The sequence below is a fragment of the Erpetoichthys calabaricus genome, chromosome 3 (assembly GCF_900747795.2).
Source record: "Erpetoichthys calabaricus chromosome 3, fErpCal1.3, whole genome shotgun sequence".
NCBI lineage: Eukaryota > Metazoa > Chordata > Cladistia > Polypteriformes > Polypteridae > Erpetoichthys > Erpetoichthys calabaricus.
This window is the reverse complement of record NC_041396.2, coordinates 275,904,962-275,920,287: the sequence shown is the minus strand read 5'-3', so window position 1 is coordinate 275,920,287 and position 15,326 is coordinate 275,904,962. Positions and strand designations below refer to the sequence as shown.

The window sequence follows — 15,326 nt, the reverse complement described above, 5'->3', positions numbered from 1 at the left end:
ACCATAAGGTTACTTATGAATGTAAATGATAAACCAAAGGTTAATAAACCGTTTACACCAGACTCGTTTGATTTAAGTTGAAATGTTTTGGCAAAAACTACATAAGCATTTGGTGATAAGCTGGCACTAACAGTGCATCTATTGGCTAGACAAACCCAAAAAACCCAAAAGGGAAATGTGGGAGCTCTGAGAACATCAATTAGATGCTTATTATTTGAGTAACCTAAATTAACTCTTCTAAAAGACCTTCTCTCATATTTAGATGCAGGTTATGGACAAGTATTGCACCCTGTATAAACACAGTTACTGAACTCAGTTGTGAATGCAATATAAACCATTATCTTAAGGCGCAGTAAACCCGGCCACAGGGGATGCACAAACCAGTGTGTTTCTTCGTGCTGGTCCCAAGCCCAGAAAAATGGGGAGGGTTATGTCAGGAAGGGCATCCGGTGTAAAATTTTGCCAAATCAATATGCGGACAACAATACAAATCTCCATACCGGATCGGTCGAGCCCCGGGTTAACAACGACCGCCACCAGTACTGTTAGCCAACAGAGTGCTGGCGGAAATTGGGTTACTGTTGGCCGAAGAAGAAGAAGGAGAAGAAGAGGGGGGAGACGTGTCCGGAGGAAAGTAAAGAGAATGGAACTATGGATGTGGTGAGAGAGGACATGCGGGTGATGGGTGTAACAGAACAAGATGCAGAGGACAGAAAGATATGGAAGAAGATAGTCCGCTATGGCAACCCCTAATGGGAATAGCCGAAAGAAGAAGGAGAAGATCTACAGTCCCAAATCACCACCAGTTAGCTTTCTGCAAGTGAAAGTGAAACGTGACACAGTTCCAAGAAAAATGTACTGAGTCTTTTGGAATTACCTGTATTTTGGGAATAATTATTCACTAGGGGGCTCCGCCCCCTGCTCGCTTTGCTCGCCAACCCCTGATCTTGGGTAACCCGAAATACATTTGAAAGAGATTACTGTCTGTCTCGGTAATTGTTACATATGTGATGTGACTATGCTGTATTTTGTGGACGTTTGGGGACTCCGTACTGTCTCTGGTTTGACTGTGGGGCGGGAAGCCGAAGCCTCTTCTGTTTGTGCTTTCCGTGAGTACATATAGTATTGTATTACTGTAATGTGATTCACATATGCTGTGGAGTCCGGATCGTTGGGGCTTCTGTACTATCTCGGGTTATTGCTTGCGGTGCTTTAGAAGCATGTTGTAGGCGCCTGCACCTTCCGTAATATGTCGGGTTTGACTATGCTGTGTAGTGTGGACGTGTAGGGTTCTGTACTCTCCTTTTGTATCTCCATCAGTGGAGCTCATTCTTTTTGGAGCCGTGCCTGCTTTGCTTGCGGCATTTGAGACACGTGTTGTAGGCGCTTGCGTTCATTGATGTTATCCAGGTAGCTCCGTTAGTCGAGCTGTATCGTTTTGGAGCCGTAACCGTGTCTCCATTAGTTATACGTTGTTTACCGTTAGTAATATGGATATTTGCACTTACTGTTAACACGGAGCGTTTTCTGTCGTTGTACTGTTAGTAATGCATCACTGTAATGTGATTCACATATGCTGTGTAGTTTGGACGTATGAGGATGCCGTATGTTTAATACGGAGCGTTCGTGTATTCTTATTACCCATCTGGTGTCGAGTCTGTGTTTTCTGTGGTTGTACTGTTAATATTGTATTACTGTAATGCAATTCACATATGTTGTGTTGCACTTTCTGTTAAAATCACGTTAGTTGAGCTCTTTCGTTTCTGAGCCGTGGCTACTTCGCTTGCGGTGTATACGCGCATGTGCCCTCCGTACTCTCTCGGGTGTGACTATCCTGTGCCTTGTGGACGTTTGGGGACTCCATACTTTGTCTGGTTTGACTGTGGGGCGGGACGCCGAAGCCTCTTCTGTTTGTGTTTTCCGTGAGTAAATACAGTATGGTATTACTGCAATGTGATTCCTTCCGTACTATGTCGGGTTTGACTATGCTGTGTAGTGTGGACGTGTAGGGTTCTGTACTCTCTTTTTGTATCTCCGTCAGTCAGGCTCCTACTTTTTGGAGCCATGTCTGCTTTGCTTGTGGCATTTGAGACACGCGTTGTAGGCGCTTGCGTTCATTGATTTTATCCAGGTAGCTCCGTTAGTCAAGCTGTATCGTTCTGGAGCCGTGACCGTGTCTCCATTAGTTATACGTTGTTTACCGTTAGTAATATGGATATTTGCACTTACTGTTAATACGGAGCGTTTTCTGTGGTTGTACTGTTAGTAATGCATCACTGTAATGTGATTCACATATGCTGTGTGGTTAGGACGTGTGAGGATGCCGTATGTTTAATACAGAGCGTTCGTTTATTCTTATTACCCATCTGGTGTCGAGCCTGTGTTTTCTGTGGTTGTATACCCGGACCATGTTGTGCAGTGTGGACGTTTAGTTCAGAAGCGTGTTGTAGGCGCCTGGGCCTTTCGTACTTTCTCGCGTCTTCCGTACTATTTTTGTGGACCTTTGCGGACGTAGTGTCTTATGTGTGACTCTGGGATGCAGCGCAGAATCCTCTTTTTTGTGTGGCTGTGTTGTTAGTCGTTAGCTATGGGCGCGTTGTTGCTTCATTTCTCATTCACGTTAGTTGAGCTCTTTCGTTTTTGGGCCATGACTCCTTCGTTCGCGGTGGATACGACTTCGCTTGCGGTTTATGAGACACGCGCTATAGGCGCCTGCGCAGTATGTCTCATGGTCCCATCGCCGTGTACCTGCGTCCATATCCGGTTTATTCTCGGTTAGTAATATGGATTAAAATATGATCTGATCTTCCAATTAAGTTAAGATAACAGACAAACGCAGTCTGCTTAAACTAATAAAACTCAACTAGTTCCACTTATCTTGACAATTTGGAGAATGTTGTTCACAAAAATAGCACTTTTCTGCAAAACAAAGTCAAGGGCTTCAGAAATCAGAACTTACTGTTTGCGCCATTTTTTCCAATTAAGTGCCTGTGAAAGCGCTGATCTATCATCACTTCAGTGTAATCCATTCTGACAAGCTGCAAGATAACACAATTGTATGGTCCAAATAGTCAAAACAAGAACAAAACTCTTCCAAGATTTCAGAAAAGAAGTCTTCATTCTAGTCTGATGTCTACTGACCAAATCTTTTATAATCTCCTGGATTTGTGCCTGAGCCTGCTCAACCTCTTCAGTTGGACCTTCAAGAGTGATCTTCTCATCTCCATCCGTAAACTCTATGTGAACCTGTTAAAAGATAGCAATGCAAATAAAATCTCCTGAAGTCATTAAGAAGCAGTATATACATTCACCTTGATTCATGCTCTGCAATATTATCTTGATGGAGAGACCTTCATTCTCTGGTCCAACACAAGACAATAACAGGTTTACTGAAGGTAAATGATGCTCTCACCCTAGGAAGCTGCTGAGTGATCCGGCTGATATTTTGTCCTTTCTTCCCAATAATAAATCTATGTAACCAAGCTGGAGCCATTACTTTAGCCACCATCACACTTTTTGCCTTAGGAAACAAGACACTGAAGTTAACAAAATATAGAAAAATATATATATATGCCAAACCAAATAATATTCAGAATAACCTAACCTAATAACATTTTTCTATAATTTGCTTGGACATTCCTGTTGCTCAAAATAGGGCATGGAGATTTTCCAGAATTGGATGGTAAACTTACCATGCCTTCAGAACTGTGTTCTATCGTCACCACTGTGGAAGACTTAATTTCCAAAATATATCCTGATATTGCTTACATCCATAATAAGCAATTGTGATCAACGACATCTTATTAAACTCTTTTGAAGGGACTTTAATGGAATACAAATTGATAGATTCGGTGCTAAATACAGATGATGCTACAAACTATCCCGTTGAATTTCTTAATACCTTAAACCGTCAGGCCTCCTAACCCATAGGCTTATTTTGAAAGTGGGTGCTCCAGTGATGTTGCTGCGAAACCTATGCCCACCCAAACTCTGTGATGGAACCAGGCTGCAGGTAACAGCATTAAAAAGCAATATTATTGAGGCGACAATATTGACCGGATGTGCTCGAGGGGAGTCAGTGCTCATACTGCACATACCCTTAATACCCTCTGATTTCCCCTTTGAATTCAAGAGACTGCAGTTCCCCCTTAAAGTCTGTTTTGCCATGACCACCAATAAGTCTCAGGGTCAGACATTAAGTTTTGCAGGAAGGGAAGGGAAGACTGTTTCTCACATGGTCAATTTTATGTTGCATGATCAAGAGTCAGCTCACCCGGCAGCATGGTCATTTTGGCACAAGAAAAAAAGACTAGAAACATTGTTTATAAAGAAGTGCTCTAGCCATAATATGTAAAATGTTAAACTGTTTTTTGATGATCTGTTGACCTTAATTAAATTTCACGCAGACAAACTTGCGGGCAAAATATATATATAAAATAAAATATATAAGTACAAAATGTATATATAAAATGAAAAAAAAAAATATAAAAATATATATATATAATAACATAATAATACAGTAATCCCTCGCTATATCGCGCTTCAACTTTCACGGCTTCACTCTATCGCGGATTTTATATGTAGGCATATTTAAATATATATCGCGGATTTCTGCAGACAATGGGTCTTTTAATTTCTGGTACATGCTTCCTCAGTTGGTTTGCCCAGTTGATTTCATACAAGGGACGCTATTGGCAGATGGCTGAGAAGCTACCCAACCAGAGCGCGTATTACATATTAAATAAAACTCCTCAACTATATTGTGAGCAAGGGGGCTGTTCGCACCCCTAGAGGATACGGCCGCTCCTCAAAAAATGCTGAAAGATTACCTTCACATTGCTCTCTTCCTTGCTGGGCTTATACATGGCTGCTTTATCAAGCGATATGCTTCCCGCACTGTGCTTCGCATACTTATAAGATCAAACAGCACGTATTGATTTTTGATTGTTTGCTTTTCTCACTCTCGCTCCAACAACCTCTGCTCCTGACAGAGGGGGTGTGAGCAGGGGGGCTGTTCGCACCCCTAGACGATACGGACGCTCGTCTAAAAATGCTGAAAGATTGCCTTCACGTTGCTCCCATCTGTGCAGCTGCTTTGTCAAGCGACACGCTTCCCGCACGGTGCTTCGCATACTTAAAAGCTCGAAGGGCACGTATAGATTTTTGATTGTTTGTTTTTCTCTCTCTCTCTGACATTCTCTGCTCCTGACAGAGGGGGTGTGAGCAGAGGGGCTGTTCGCACATTGGCCTAGAGGATACGGACGCTCCTCTAAAAATGCTGAAAGACTACCTTTACATTGTACATCTTTGCAGCTGCTTTGTCCGGTGGTGCTTCGCATACTTAAAAGCCAAACAGCCCTATTGATTTTTGTTTGCTTTTTTCTCTCTCTGACATTCTCTGCTCCTGACGCGCACTCCTTTGAAGAGGAAGATATGTTTGCATTCTTTTAATTGTGAGACGGAACTGTCATCTCTGTCTTGTCATGGAGCACAGTTTAAACTTTTGAAAAAGAGACAAATGTTTATTTGCAGTGTTTGAATAAAGTTCCTGTCTCTCTACAACCTCCTGTATTCCTGTGCAAATCTGTGACCCAAGCATGACAATATAAAAATAACCATATAAACATATGGCTTCTACTTCGCGGATTTTCACCTTTCGCGGGGGGTTCTGGAACGCAACCCCCGCGATCGAGGAGGGATTACTGTAATCATATCATACTATGATATACTAATCAAATTAAAATTAATACAGTATTTTGTTTCATATTTCAACTATGAATAGCCCGGGCAACAGCAGGTAATCAAGCTAGTAGTCTATATATATTATTCTTCACTTTTGAGGTTTAATATGTTTGTCACGTCAACGCACATTATAATGTAGTCACTCAGCTATAACTACCATGTATGTGGCAGCACTGGACCTAGATGGGTTAATGAACGTGACTGTGCGAGATGGCTAAAGAAATGAGAACTGCCAACAGGGATGTGCAGGGTGCAAGCAGCTGGATCAAACGATCAAGAAGAATGAGTAAGAAGGAGGGGTGTGGTGAAGGAAAAGCAATGAGCATGACAGCGTGGCAACGTGAACGTCATGAGTGAGAGTGGTTGAAGAAAGAGTCTTGTTTTTGTTCTCTGTGTATAACGGCCCTTCCAACAAACTGACACAATGCAAATTTGGTGATGGTGTTCCCCATGGCCATGACACTGGGAAAAACTACACAGATCAGTTCGCCATTTCTTTAATCTCTCTCTTTTTTTTTTTCTAAACACTACATTATCCGGATCACATCTTCTTTTCCTTTACCTGCGAAGGTCATTACGATAACAACAGGTCAGTGAAATTACCGTATTTTTCGCTCCATAAGACGCACTTTTTTTCCCCCAAAAGAAGGGTGGAAATGTCTGTGCGTCTTATGGAGCAAATATTGCGTCACAGACCGTGATGTGTATTACCTGACAAAAGTCGACATCCAGGGGTACAGGGCGACAATCAGCTGTTAATGGTGACAAAACTCACCATTATGTTACAGGCATTTCCTATTATGCTTGGAGGAATGTTAGATTCATTGACTTGGCATCTAATCCTTGCATGTGTGTGAGTTACGAAATGTAAACAAAGGCAAGATGGAATTGACATCTCACGAGGGAGTGAAGCGAGTGCAGAAAACAAAATACTCAGTAGACTATGTTTTGCACATTATTGCTGAGTCAAACTCTGATTTTTCAGGATCTGATTTTGTTGACAGTGATCAGAAGATCGAGCAAGAGAGTGAGGAACTGGCATCAACTGATCTGACACCAGCCGATGCTGCTCCAGCTGAGCACAATCGCGCAGCCGATGCACCTATGGCAAGGTTCGTGTGGTAGGAATACCCAGACATTGATCCGTGGGAGCCAAACTGGCTACCGGACTTCACAAGACAGCATGGCTTGCTGTTGGACTCGACAGATTACCAGCCGCTGGACTACATCAGGTTGTTCTTTCCTGAGGCTGCCTTTCAGCTACTGTCAAGACGAAGCAAACAGGTATGTAGAGCAATTTTTTGAATTGCGGGCTGCGCTTGCATGGCATTCTCGTTTTTCAAAGTGGAAACCCACAACAAAAGACAAGATGAAGGGCTTTACGGCATTACAAATAGAGATGGGACTAGACTGGCGATATAACTTCAGGGAGCATTGGTCCAAACATGCTTTGTCCCCTGGTAGCTTTGGATAGGTTATGCTGCGTGATAGGTACGTGCTCCTGCAAAGTGATTGTGAGCAACTGAGCTTCATAAATTCTGACTCTAGCGATGAGGAGTTCTTGAGGGTTAGGGTTAGGGTTAAAACTAGAAGAGTGCTTGAACCTTAAAGTCTCTCCTCATTTGTTAATGACAGTGATGATGGTTCTTAATACCGCTGTTGACTTTACATGGTTGAAATATTATTCTGCTATATTTTATTAAATATATTAGTACACCATTTGGTTCAGAATACTTTTTTTCCTTGTTTTTCTCCTCTAAACCTAGATGTGTCTTATGGTCAGGTGCGTCTTAAGGAGTGAAAAATACAGTAATTATTATACGTATCAGCTGTTATTTAGCTGCCTTGGTTGCATTTTCATACTTGATCAAGGGTGTTTACATGGTACTTCATAAAGTATATGTAAATATCTCAAAATCCAAATATATCGGAAACACTTCTGGTCTTGGGATTTCAAATTAGGGATACTCAACCTGCAGAGAGATATGTGCAGGCCTGATTTGTAATTGCTGTTCCCACACTGAATTAACCTCAGTTTCATTCACTTCAATGCCTTCCACTTCAACAGTTCCTGAACCTAAAGTGCCTGATTTATGGTTATTAAACATTCATCACTGCACATAAAGCGTGGCTGGTTTCCCTGTTTAAACAACAGAATTTTCCATTTGTTGTTTAAATGGATTTAAAGTTTTCTATTTTTGAAAATGCTTTCAGTTTCGTGATGCTCATTTTAGCTGCTCTAGCTAACACAATATTTTATACTAATCCAGCAATTACTGTTTAGGTGGGCTATAGACAAGGTGTGATGAACTTATTAACACTTTGTTTGATTTAAAATATTTCCCCTATATTTGTGGATATGGATAACACATGAGCTGAACGGCAGTGTAGAGAGAGAGAGAGAGAGAGAACCACATACCTTAGCATATACTTGAGTTAGAGCTGCTCCCAGTTTGTCAGGCTCACCTCGCAGTATTATGGTTTCTGAACTAGAATCCAATGCTGGCATTTCCACTGAAACTCCAGTGGTATCTAGTATCTCCTGCAACGTATTACCTTTGGGCCCGATGATGTACTTATGCTGGGATTTCTTCACCTCTACTGAAATAGTTGTTGTCTTGCGTTTCTATGAAACAGAAGTAACAAATAAATACATAAATAAAAACTATTGAAAAATAAAAACAAAAGTGAAACGGGGTAGGAATAAAATGAAAAATGCTGAAACAAAAACCTAAAAAAAGCAAATAGAAAGACCTAGCTTTCAGTTTACAGGTCATTGGTTAAATATATTGGCGACTGCTTTCACTATTGTAAAAGAGATCCAAACCATTGGTTGTTTTAATGTTTTCTTTTATACCCTGAATGAGTTGCCCAGTATTTTCACTGACAACAGTTTGTCTCTTAACATTAAACATTTAAGAGGCATAGCATTTTCACACAAAGGATCTAAGTAACTGGCCTAATTGTCAAATGTATTTCAATGTGCATAAACGTGCAAAGTAATCCTAAAAAAAGTGGAATAAACAGAATTTTAAACACTATCAATAATAAACCTTAATAATTATTTAACATACAGCGTAAAGGTAAATTATGTGTTCATGGCCTCAGTAACCAAATCCATACCATTGAATTTATAGTGTTGCACAGATTGGCCATTTGTTGAATCAAGTGCCTTTAGGAGGCAATTTCTGACTTGGCACAGGTATGTACAGATTCTCCTGAATGCTAGTTTAGTCAGTGAAATGTTGGTCTGGAGTATTTTGCTTTTCAACCCACTTATGGTGAAACACGGTCCCTGGAGACTAGAATTGGACACAATGTAAAAACCAAACTTGGAGAAGAAAATATAGGACATATTCTTCCTTTGATTAGTCGTTCAGTCTAACCTCAATATTATTTGTAATGCAGAAACTAGTACTGTTTAATTATCAACCTTGAATGATTTACGTTCAAGGTTCATGCAAACAAAATATATTACTTACTACTATTACTACAACCATTAGCACTAAAATAACAGAAAGATATTCAGCTAATGGTGTGCTCTTAATAAATACTGAGCAAATAGAAATAACTAGCCAACCCATGGCGTAACATACTCCGCATAATTATGTATTGATGGGTGAACACTTGCTGAACGATACAGTTGTCCAAATGGGGTGGGTTTGTGGATACCACTGTGAGTGAATGAAAAGGTGGACCTCTGGAGAGAGCAACATACAATTGTCCGTGACTGAAAGCGGGATCGTCTGTGACGATGGAGGACACGCTGGTGAAAGTTACTTCGTCGGTAGGGATAAGTTTCAGCACTTGTTCATTAAGGTGTAGCGAGTCTTCGTTGTTGACGCTTAATATAGCTTGCGTACTGAGTTGTTCCGGAGTCACAGTTGAGAAACACTTTTTTAATGTCTTTTAAGCACAGGGAAAAAAATTAACATGTGAAACATCCATAATGTAATAAGCCACCAAGAAAAGTAACATTGCAACAATGCACGTTACGATCCGATTGCTGTAAGCAGAAGTGAAAACAAAATCGAGGCCAGTGCATTCTTTAACTGCCTTGTAGCGCAATGGTAGTGCTGCTGTTTTGCAGTAAGGAGACTGTGGAAGATTTTGGGATCGCTTCCTGGTTTCTCCCTGTGTGGATAGCGCTTTGAATACTGAAAACACCGGTATATCAATGTAATGAAGTATTATTATTCTTATGCGTCCAGCGCTCTCTCTCTCGCACGCCTGTATGTGTGTGTGTGTCGCTCGCTCTCTCTCGCTCACTGCACGTGTTCCTGCAGGCATACCAGTAAGTGAATGAAAAGATGGAACTCTGGAGAGAGCAACATACAACTGTCCGTGACTGAAAACTGGTTTTGGCAGATACATGCACATCTTTTTGAAAGTTTGGCCCTGTGCCTTATCAATTGTCATCGCAAAGGCAAATCTAACAGGAAATTGTCTTCGTGTTAAAGTAAAAGGCAAATTATCCGCGACAAACAAACTGTTTTACACGCTGCATACCAACCCGCGGTGTAGTATACGCCGCATAATCACGCCGCTTTTTTAATGTTTTTTAAGCAGAGGGAAAAAATGAACATTTGCAAAATCCGTAACGCCGCTTTCAGTAAGTACAATGCACACGCGTTTAATTGTCAGCCACTTTTTGCCAGCCGTCTTTTCTGGTTTGGGCTGCTTTTGCAGTGTTACCGCTTGTGCATATTAAATCTTGAAATCCTTCGAGTAACTAATTAACTAACTAACACCCACCCACCCAGCTTCAGAGAAAAAAATGTGCCCGTTCTTTCATCATTTTGTTGCAGCCTATCAAAGACTTGCTGATCATGTTTTCTAGACTCAATATACAGTGGAACCTCGGTTCACGACCATAATTTGTTCCAAACCTCTGGTCGTAAACCGATTTGGTCGTGAACCGAAGCAATTTCCTCCATAGGATTGTATGTAAATACAATTAATCCATTCCAGACCATACGAACTGTATGTAAATATATTTTTTTAAAGATTTTTAAGCACAAATATAGTTAATCATTACACCATAGAATGCACAGTGTAATAGTAAAAACATTGAATAACACTGACACAAACACCCAGGCTCCCTGCTCAGCTGCATGGCATGTGCAGTGCATGCGCAGGCTCTCTCTCTCAGCAGCACACGAGCCTCCCCTACTCCCCCCCCCTCTCTCTCAGCAGCACGTGAGCCTCCCCAGCCCCCCCCTCTCTCTCTCAGCAGCACCCGAGCCTCCCCAGCCCCCCTCCCCCTCTCTCTCAGCAGCATGCGAGGCCCCTCCCCCTCTCTCAGCAGCACTCGAGCCTCCCCAGCCCCCTTCCCCCACCCTCTCTCTCTCTCTCTCTCTCTCTCTCTCAGCAGCACGCGAGCCCCCTCTCCCTCTGTCTCTCAGAAGCACACGAGCCCTCTCTCTCTCTCTGTAACATTGCAGCAGTTGTATAAACACTTTTTTTAAAATGAGTTTTATGCACAGAGGGAAAAAAAGGAAGCCAACCAAGATAGCAACATTGCAGGAGTTCACCATTTTTAATCAGGCGACTGACAGTAGTGGAGTCAGGCACAGAGAAGGTCAGATGCTGAGAAAGCGTCTCGACTATTGCAGGGCGGTGAAGCAGGTGAGATGCTAATGAAAAAGAAGCACAGGGCTTATTGGTTTTTAAAGACTGCTTCCTTCATTGTGTTTTAACCTCAGTTTTAAAGGATTGTGCGGCTCTCTCTGTCGCGCTGCCTGTGTGTGTGCCTCTGTCTCTCTGTAGCGCTGCCTGTGTGTGCGTGGCTCTCTCTCTCGGGCTGCCTGTGTGTGCCTCTGTCACTCTCTCACGCTGCCTCTGTGTGAACCAAGGTTCCACTGAGGTTGACTAATGAAAAGTCAACGTGGCTCAGAGCTGCATGTGGACTGTGGCACAGACAAACAGAAATGACGGCATGTTTTCCAAGGCATCGCGTCCGAGTTGGTGGGCGTGGCTCTGCGAGTTGTCGTCGTATCCAATGGTCTTAGAGTTGGTGGGCGTCGCTCCTTCCTGCGTGCGCCATGGGTGTCTTACTTGTCGGCGGCTTAGTGAATCCATGCCCCTTCCGGCGTGCTTTCCATGGTTGTCTTGCCTTAGTGCATTATATATATAGATACTACAGATAAACTAACATGAGCCTGCCTGAAAGTGATATTAAAAATAAACATACATGACTTGTGTAAAATGAAAAATATGAAACAGATCCGTCAACAAGAACATTGTTATCCATAATAAGTCAGTATAAGAGATTATAGTAAGAAAACAGTAATTAAATATCATAATCATGGAGTCACAGGAAAGCTAAAAGAGTTTTTATTCTATCTGATAACATTGTTTTTTGTTGGCTGTACTGTCACCTTTAATAATTCCTTCCACATATCAATATTGTACACTACTTTGAAACAGTACAGTAAATAAATGACGTAACACAAGAGTAATTGCTTGACTTTATTTATCTTTTCTTTACCTTGTGGTTTAGGCTACAAGAAAACATTCTGAAAATGTTTGTAGCCACGGTATCAAATGATTCTCAGGATGTGAGTTGTCTGACTTAAAAACATACATCCAAGTAATTCTGATATGACCTGCCAGTTAGGTCAGATTATCTCAGGGCACAGCGTGAGCCACAGCTATTCTGATGACACACAGCTGTATTTATCAATAGTACCTGATGACCCCAATTCTCTTGATTCACTAACGCAATGTCTTACTTGTATTTCTGAATGGATGAATAATAATTTTCTAAAGCTAAATAAAGAGAAAACTGAAATTTTAGTGATTGGTAATAATGGATACAGTGAGGCTATTAGAAACAAACTGGATGCATTAAGATTAAAAGTCAAGACGGAAGTAAAAAGCTTAGGGGTAACTGTTGACTGTAATCTGAATTTTAAATCGCATATTCATCAGACCACTAGGACAGCAATTTTTCACTTAAGAAACACAGCAAAAGTTAGACCTCTTATATCACTGAAAGATGCTGAGAAATTAGCTCACGCTTTTGTTTTCAGTCGACTAGATTACTGTAACGCACTCCTCTCAGGCCTACCCAAAAAGACATAAATCGTTTGCAACTAGTGCAGAATGCAGCTGCTAGAATCCTAACTAGGAAAAGAAAATCCGAGCACATTTCTCCAGTTTTGATGTCACTACACTGGTTGCCTGTGTCATTCAGGATTGACTTTAAAATTCTGCTTATGGTTTATAAAGCCTTAAATATTCTTGCCCAATCTTATATATATATATTGGAATGTCTAACATCTTATATTCCAAATCATAACCTTAGATCCTCAAATGAGTGTCTCCTTAGAATTCCAAGAGCAAAAGTTAAAAGAAGTGGTGAGGCGGCCTTCTGCTGTTATGCACCTAAGATCTGGAATAGCCTGCCAATAGGAATTCGCCAGGCTGAAACAGTGGAGCACTTTTAACATGGCTTTCTTATAACTTCACTTTAATTTAATCCTGATACTCTGTATATCCAATTTATGATAAAAACTATTCATGATGGCTCTAAAATCCATACTAACCCCTACTCTCTCTTCTGTTTCTTTTTCCGGTTACTTTGTGGTGGCGGCTTGCGCCACAACTATCTACTCAAAGCACCGTGATGTTCCAACACTGATGGATTAAAAGCCAGAAGCCTGCATGACCATCATCATCAAGTCCTTCCGTGAGAACCTTAAACACAAAGAGGACTATTTCATTTTTGTTAGGTAGAATGCCCAGAGGGGACTGAGCAGTCTCGTGGCCTGGAACCCCTGCAGATGTTATTTTTTTCTCCAGCTGTCTGGAGTTTTTTTTTTTGTTTTTTCTGTCCTCCCTGGCCATCGGACCTTACTCTTATTCTATGTTAACTAATGTTGTCTTATTTTAATTTCCTACTTTGTCTTTTATTTTTCTTTTCTTCATTATGTAAAGCACTTTGAGCTACTTTTTTGTATGAAAATGTGCTATATAAATAAATATTGTTGTTTCCCATAAGAGGTTAAAAAAAAAGCCAAAGGGAATCCCATTTATATTAAAGCACAGATTACTCAGGAAATACCAGCCTGTAGATAGGAGTTGTACTTCTAACACAAATGGCAAAAATAAATAAAAACTTAAGTCCCACTGTATGACCAGTTTTAACTAGAAATGTATCTGGTTAAAAGTTACCTTATCTTCATAAATGCTGCGGATGCGTGCAACAGCCTGTGCCACAGGCTCTTTTTCTCCAGTGATAATGATCTCATCTTTGTTGACACTAGGTGGAGGGATGTTAATACGTGCTCCTGTCTCGAGGCAGATCTCCTGTACCAGTTTGTTGTAGGCTCCGGCAATAAAAGGATGGAAAGCTTTCTCTAGGCAAATCCGTTCAACAGCCCGTTTGTCCTTTGGAAAAAGAAACTTTAAGAAGTCAGACAAAACTAAATCCAAGTTATGTTAAATTGTTCTTCAAAGAAATGGACAAGGAATTTATAAATAACCAGAATATATACACTACCAGTCAAAAGTTTTAGAACACCTTAGTGGTTCCAGTTTTTCTTTAGATTTAATTAGTTGAAATACAATGAATGACCTGCATTCAGTCAGTTCACGTGAGCCACTCTCTTGTGTGATGTTGCGATGTCCACGGCTTTATTTAATGTTAGCTAAGACCCGGCACTTCAAAGTTTCTCGCTACAGCAATTTTAACTCCATTACAAAGTGATCCAAATCACGTTTATACCTCGTGTCTTCTCATTAAACTTGTATCTCGCGAATATGGTATTGCAAACGGCAGAGGAAGCGTTTCTATAAGCTTAATTTAAACTTACGGTTTACACCGTGCTTCGAAGGCCATAGACACAGTTGCTGTTAAACCCAGGTCTGGCAGGCCAAGAAAAATACAGGAGCGACATATGTGCAGGATTGTAAGAATGGTTACAGACAACCCACAGATCACCTCCAAAGACCTGCAAGAACATCTTGCTGCAGATGCTGTATCTGTACATCGTTCTACAATTCAGCGCAATTTGCACAAAGAGCATCTGTATGGCAGGGTGATGAGAAATAAGACCTTTCTGCACTCACACCACAAACAGAGTTGCTTGTTGTATGCAAATGCTCATTTAGACAAGACTGGAAACTTCGCAAAAGACTGTTTCTTTGAGAAAGCCTGTTGCAGGCTTGGCGAGACTTGGTACGGAAAGTGTAGGTGCGGAATTAAGTATTTTTTACATTGCATTATTATCTTCTGTGGCAATTTTTGGCCCTAAAAATGTTTGTTATACTGAAATTTACATTTCATAAAAAAACTAAATTTGTTTAACATGACTTTGTTTGAACTTTTGTAAGGGCCCAGAGAAAGTATTCGTTATACTGAAAATTGTGTTAATTCAGTATTCACTATAACAGGATTTTTACCGTATATATAACCCTGACCTATTAACCATGGCATCCAAGAAGAGCGTGGAAGCAGCAAAGCCTAACAGGAAGGTTGTAATATTAATGATTAAGGTGGAAAAGGAAGTTATTGTGAAGCATGAAAGTACAGTAAATGCAATTTTCATTTTATTATACAGTATGTATGTATTTTATAT

General features: G+C 40.9%; 1 protein-coding gene across 2 annotated transcripts in view; it reads right to left on the bottom strand.

The window, feature by feature from the left end:
* hdlbpb (high density lipoprotein binding protein b) overlaps positions 1 to 15,326 on the bottom strand; it is a 163,412-nt gene that overhangs the window by 56,655 nt on the left and 91,431 nt on the right. For both annotated transcript variants that reach the window (XR_007934582.1, XM_051925431.1), the window contains exons 7-11: positions 13,921 to 14,136; positions 8,162 to 8,368; positions 3,413 to 3,520; positions 3,142 to 3,246; positions 2,960 to 3,038 (exon numbers count right to left, since the gene is read on the bottom strand). Coding sequence is in view for 1 of the 2 variants with exons in the window: in XM_051925431.1 (XP_051781391.1) it covers positions 2,960 to 3,038; positions 3,142 to 3,246; positions 3,413 to 3,520; positions 8,162 to 8,368; positions 13,921 to 14,136 (715 nt within the window). In the remaining variant the exon portion in view is untranslated. The remainder of the gene's footprint in view (positions 1 to 2,959; positions 3,039 to 3,141; positions 3,247 to 3,412; positions 3,521 to 8,161; positions 8,369 to 13,920; positions 14,137 to 15,326) is intronic.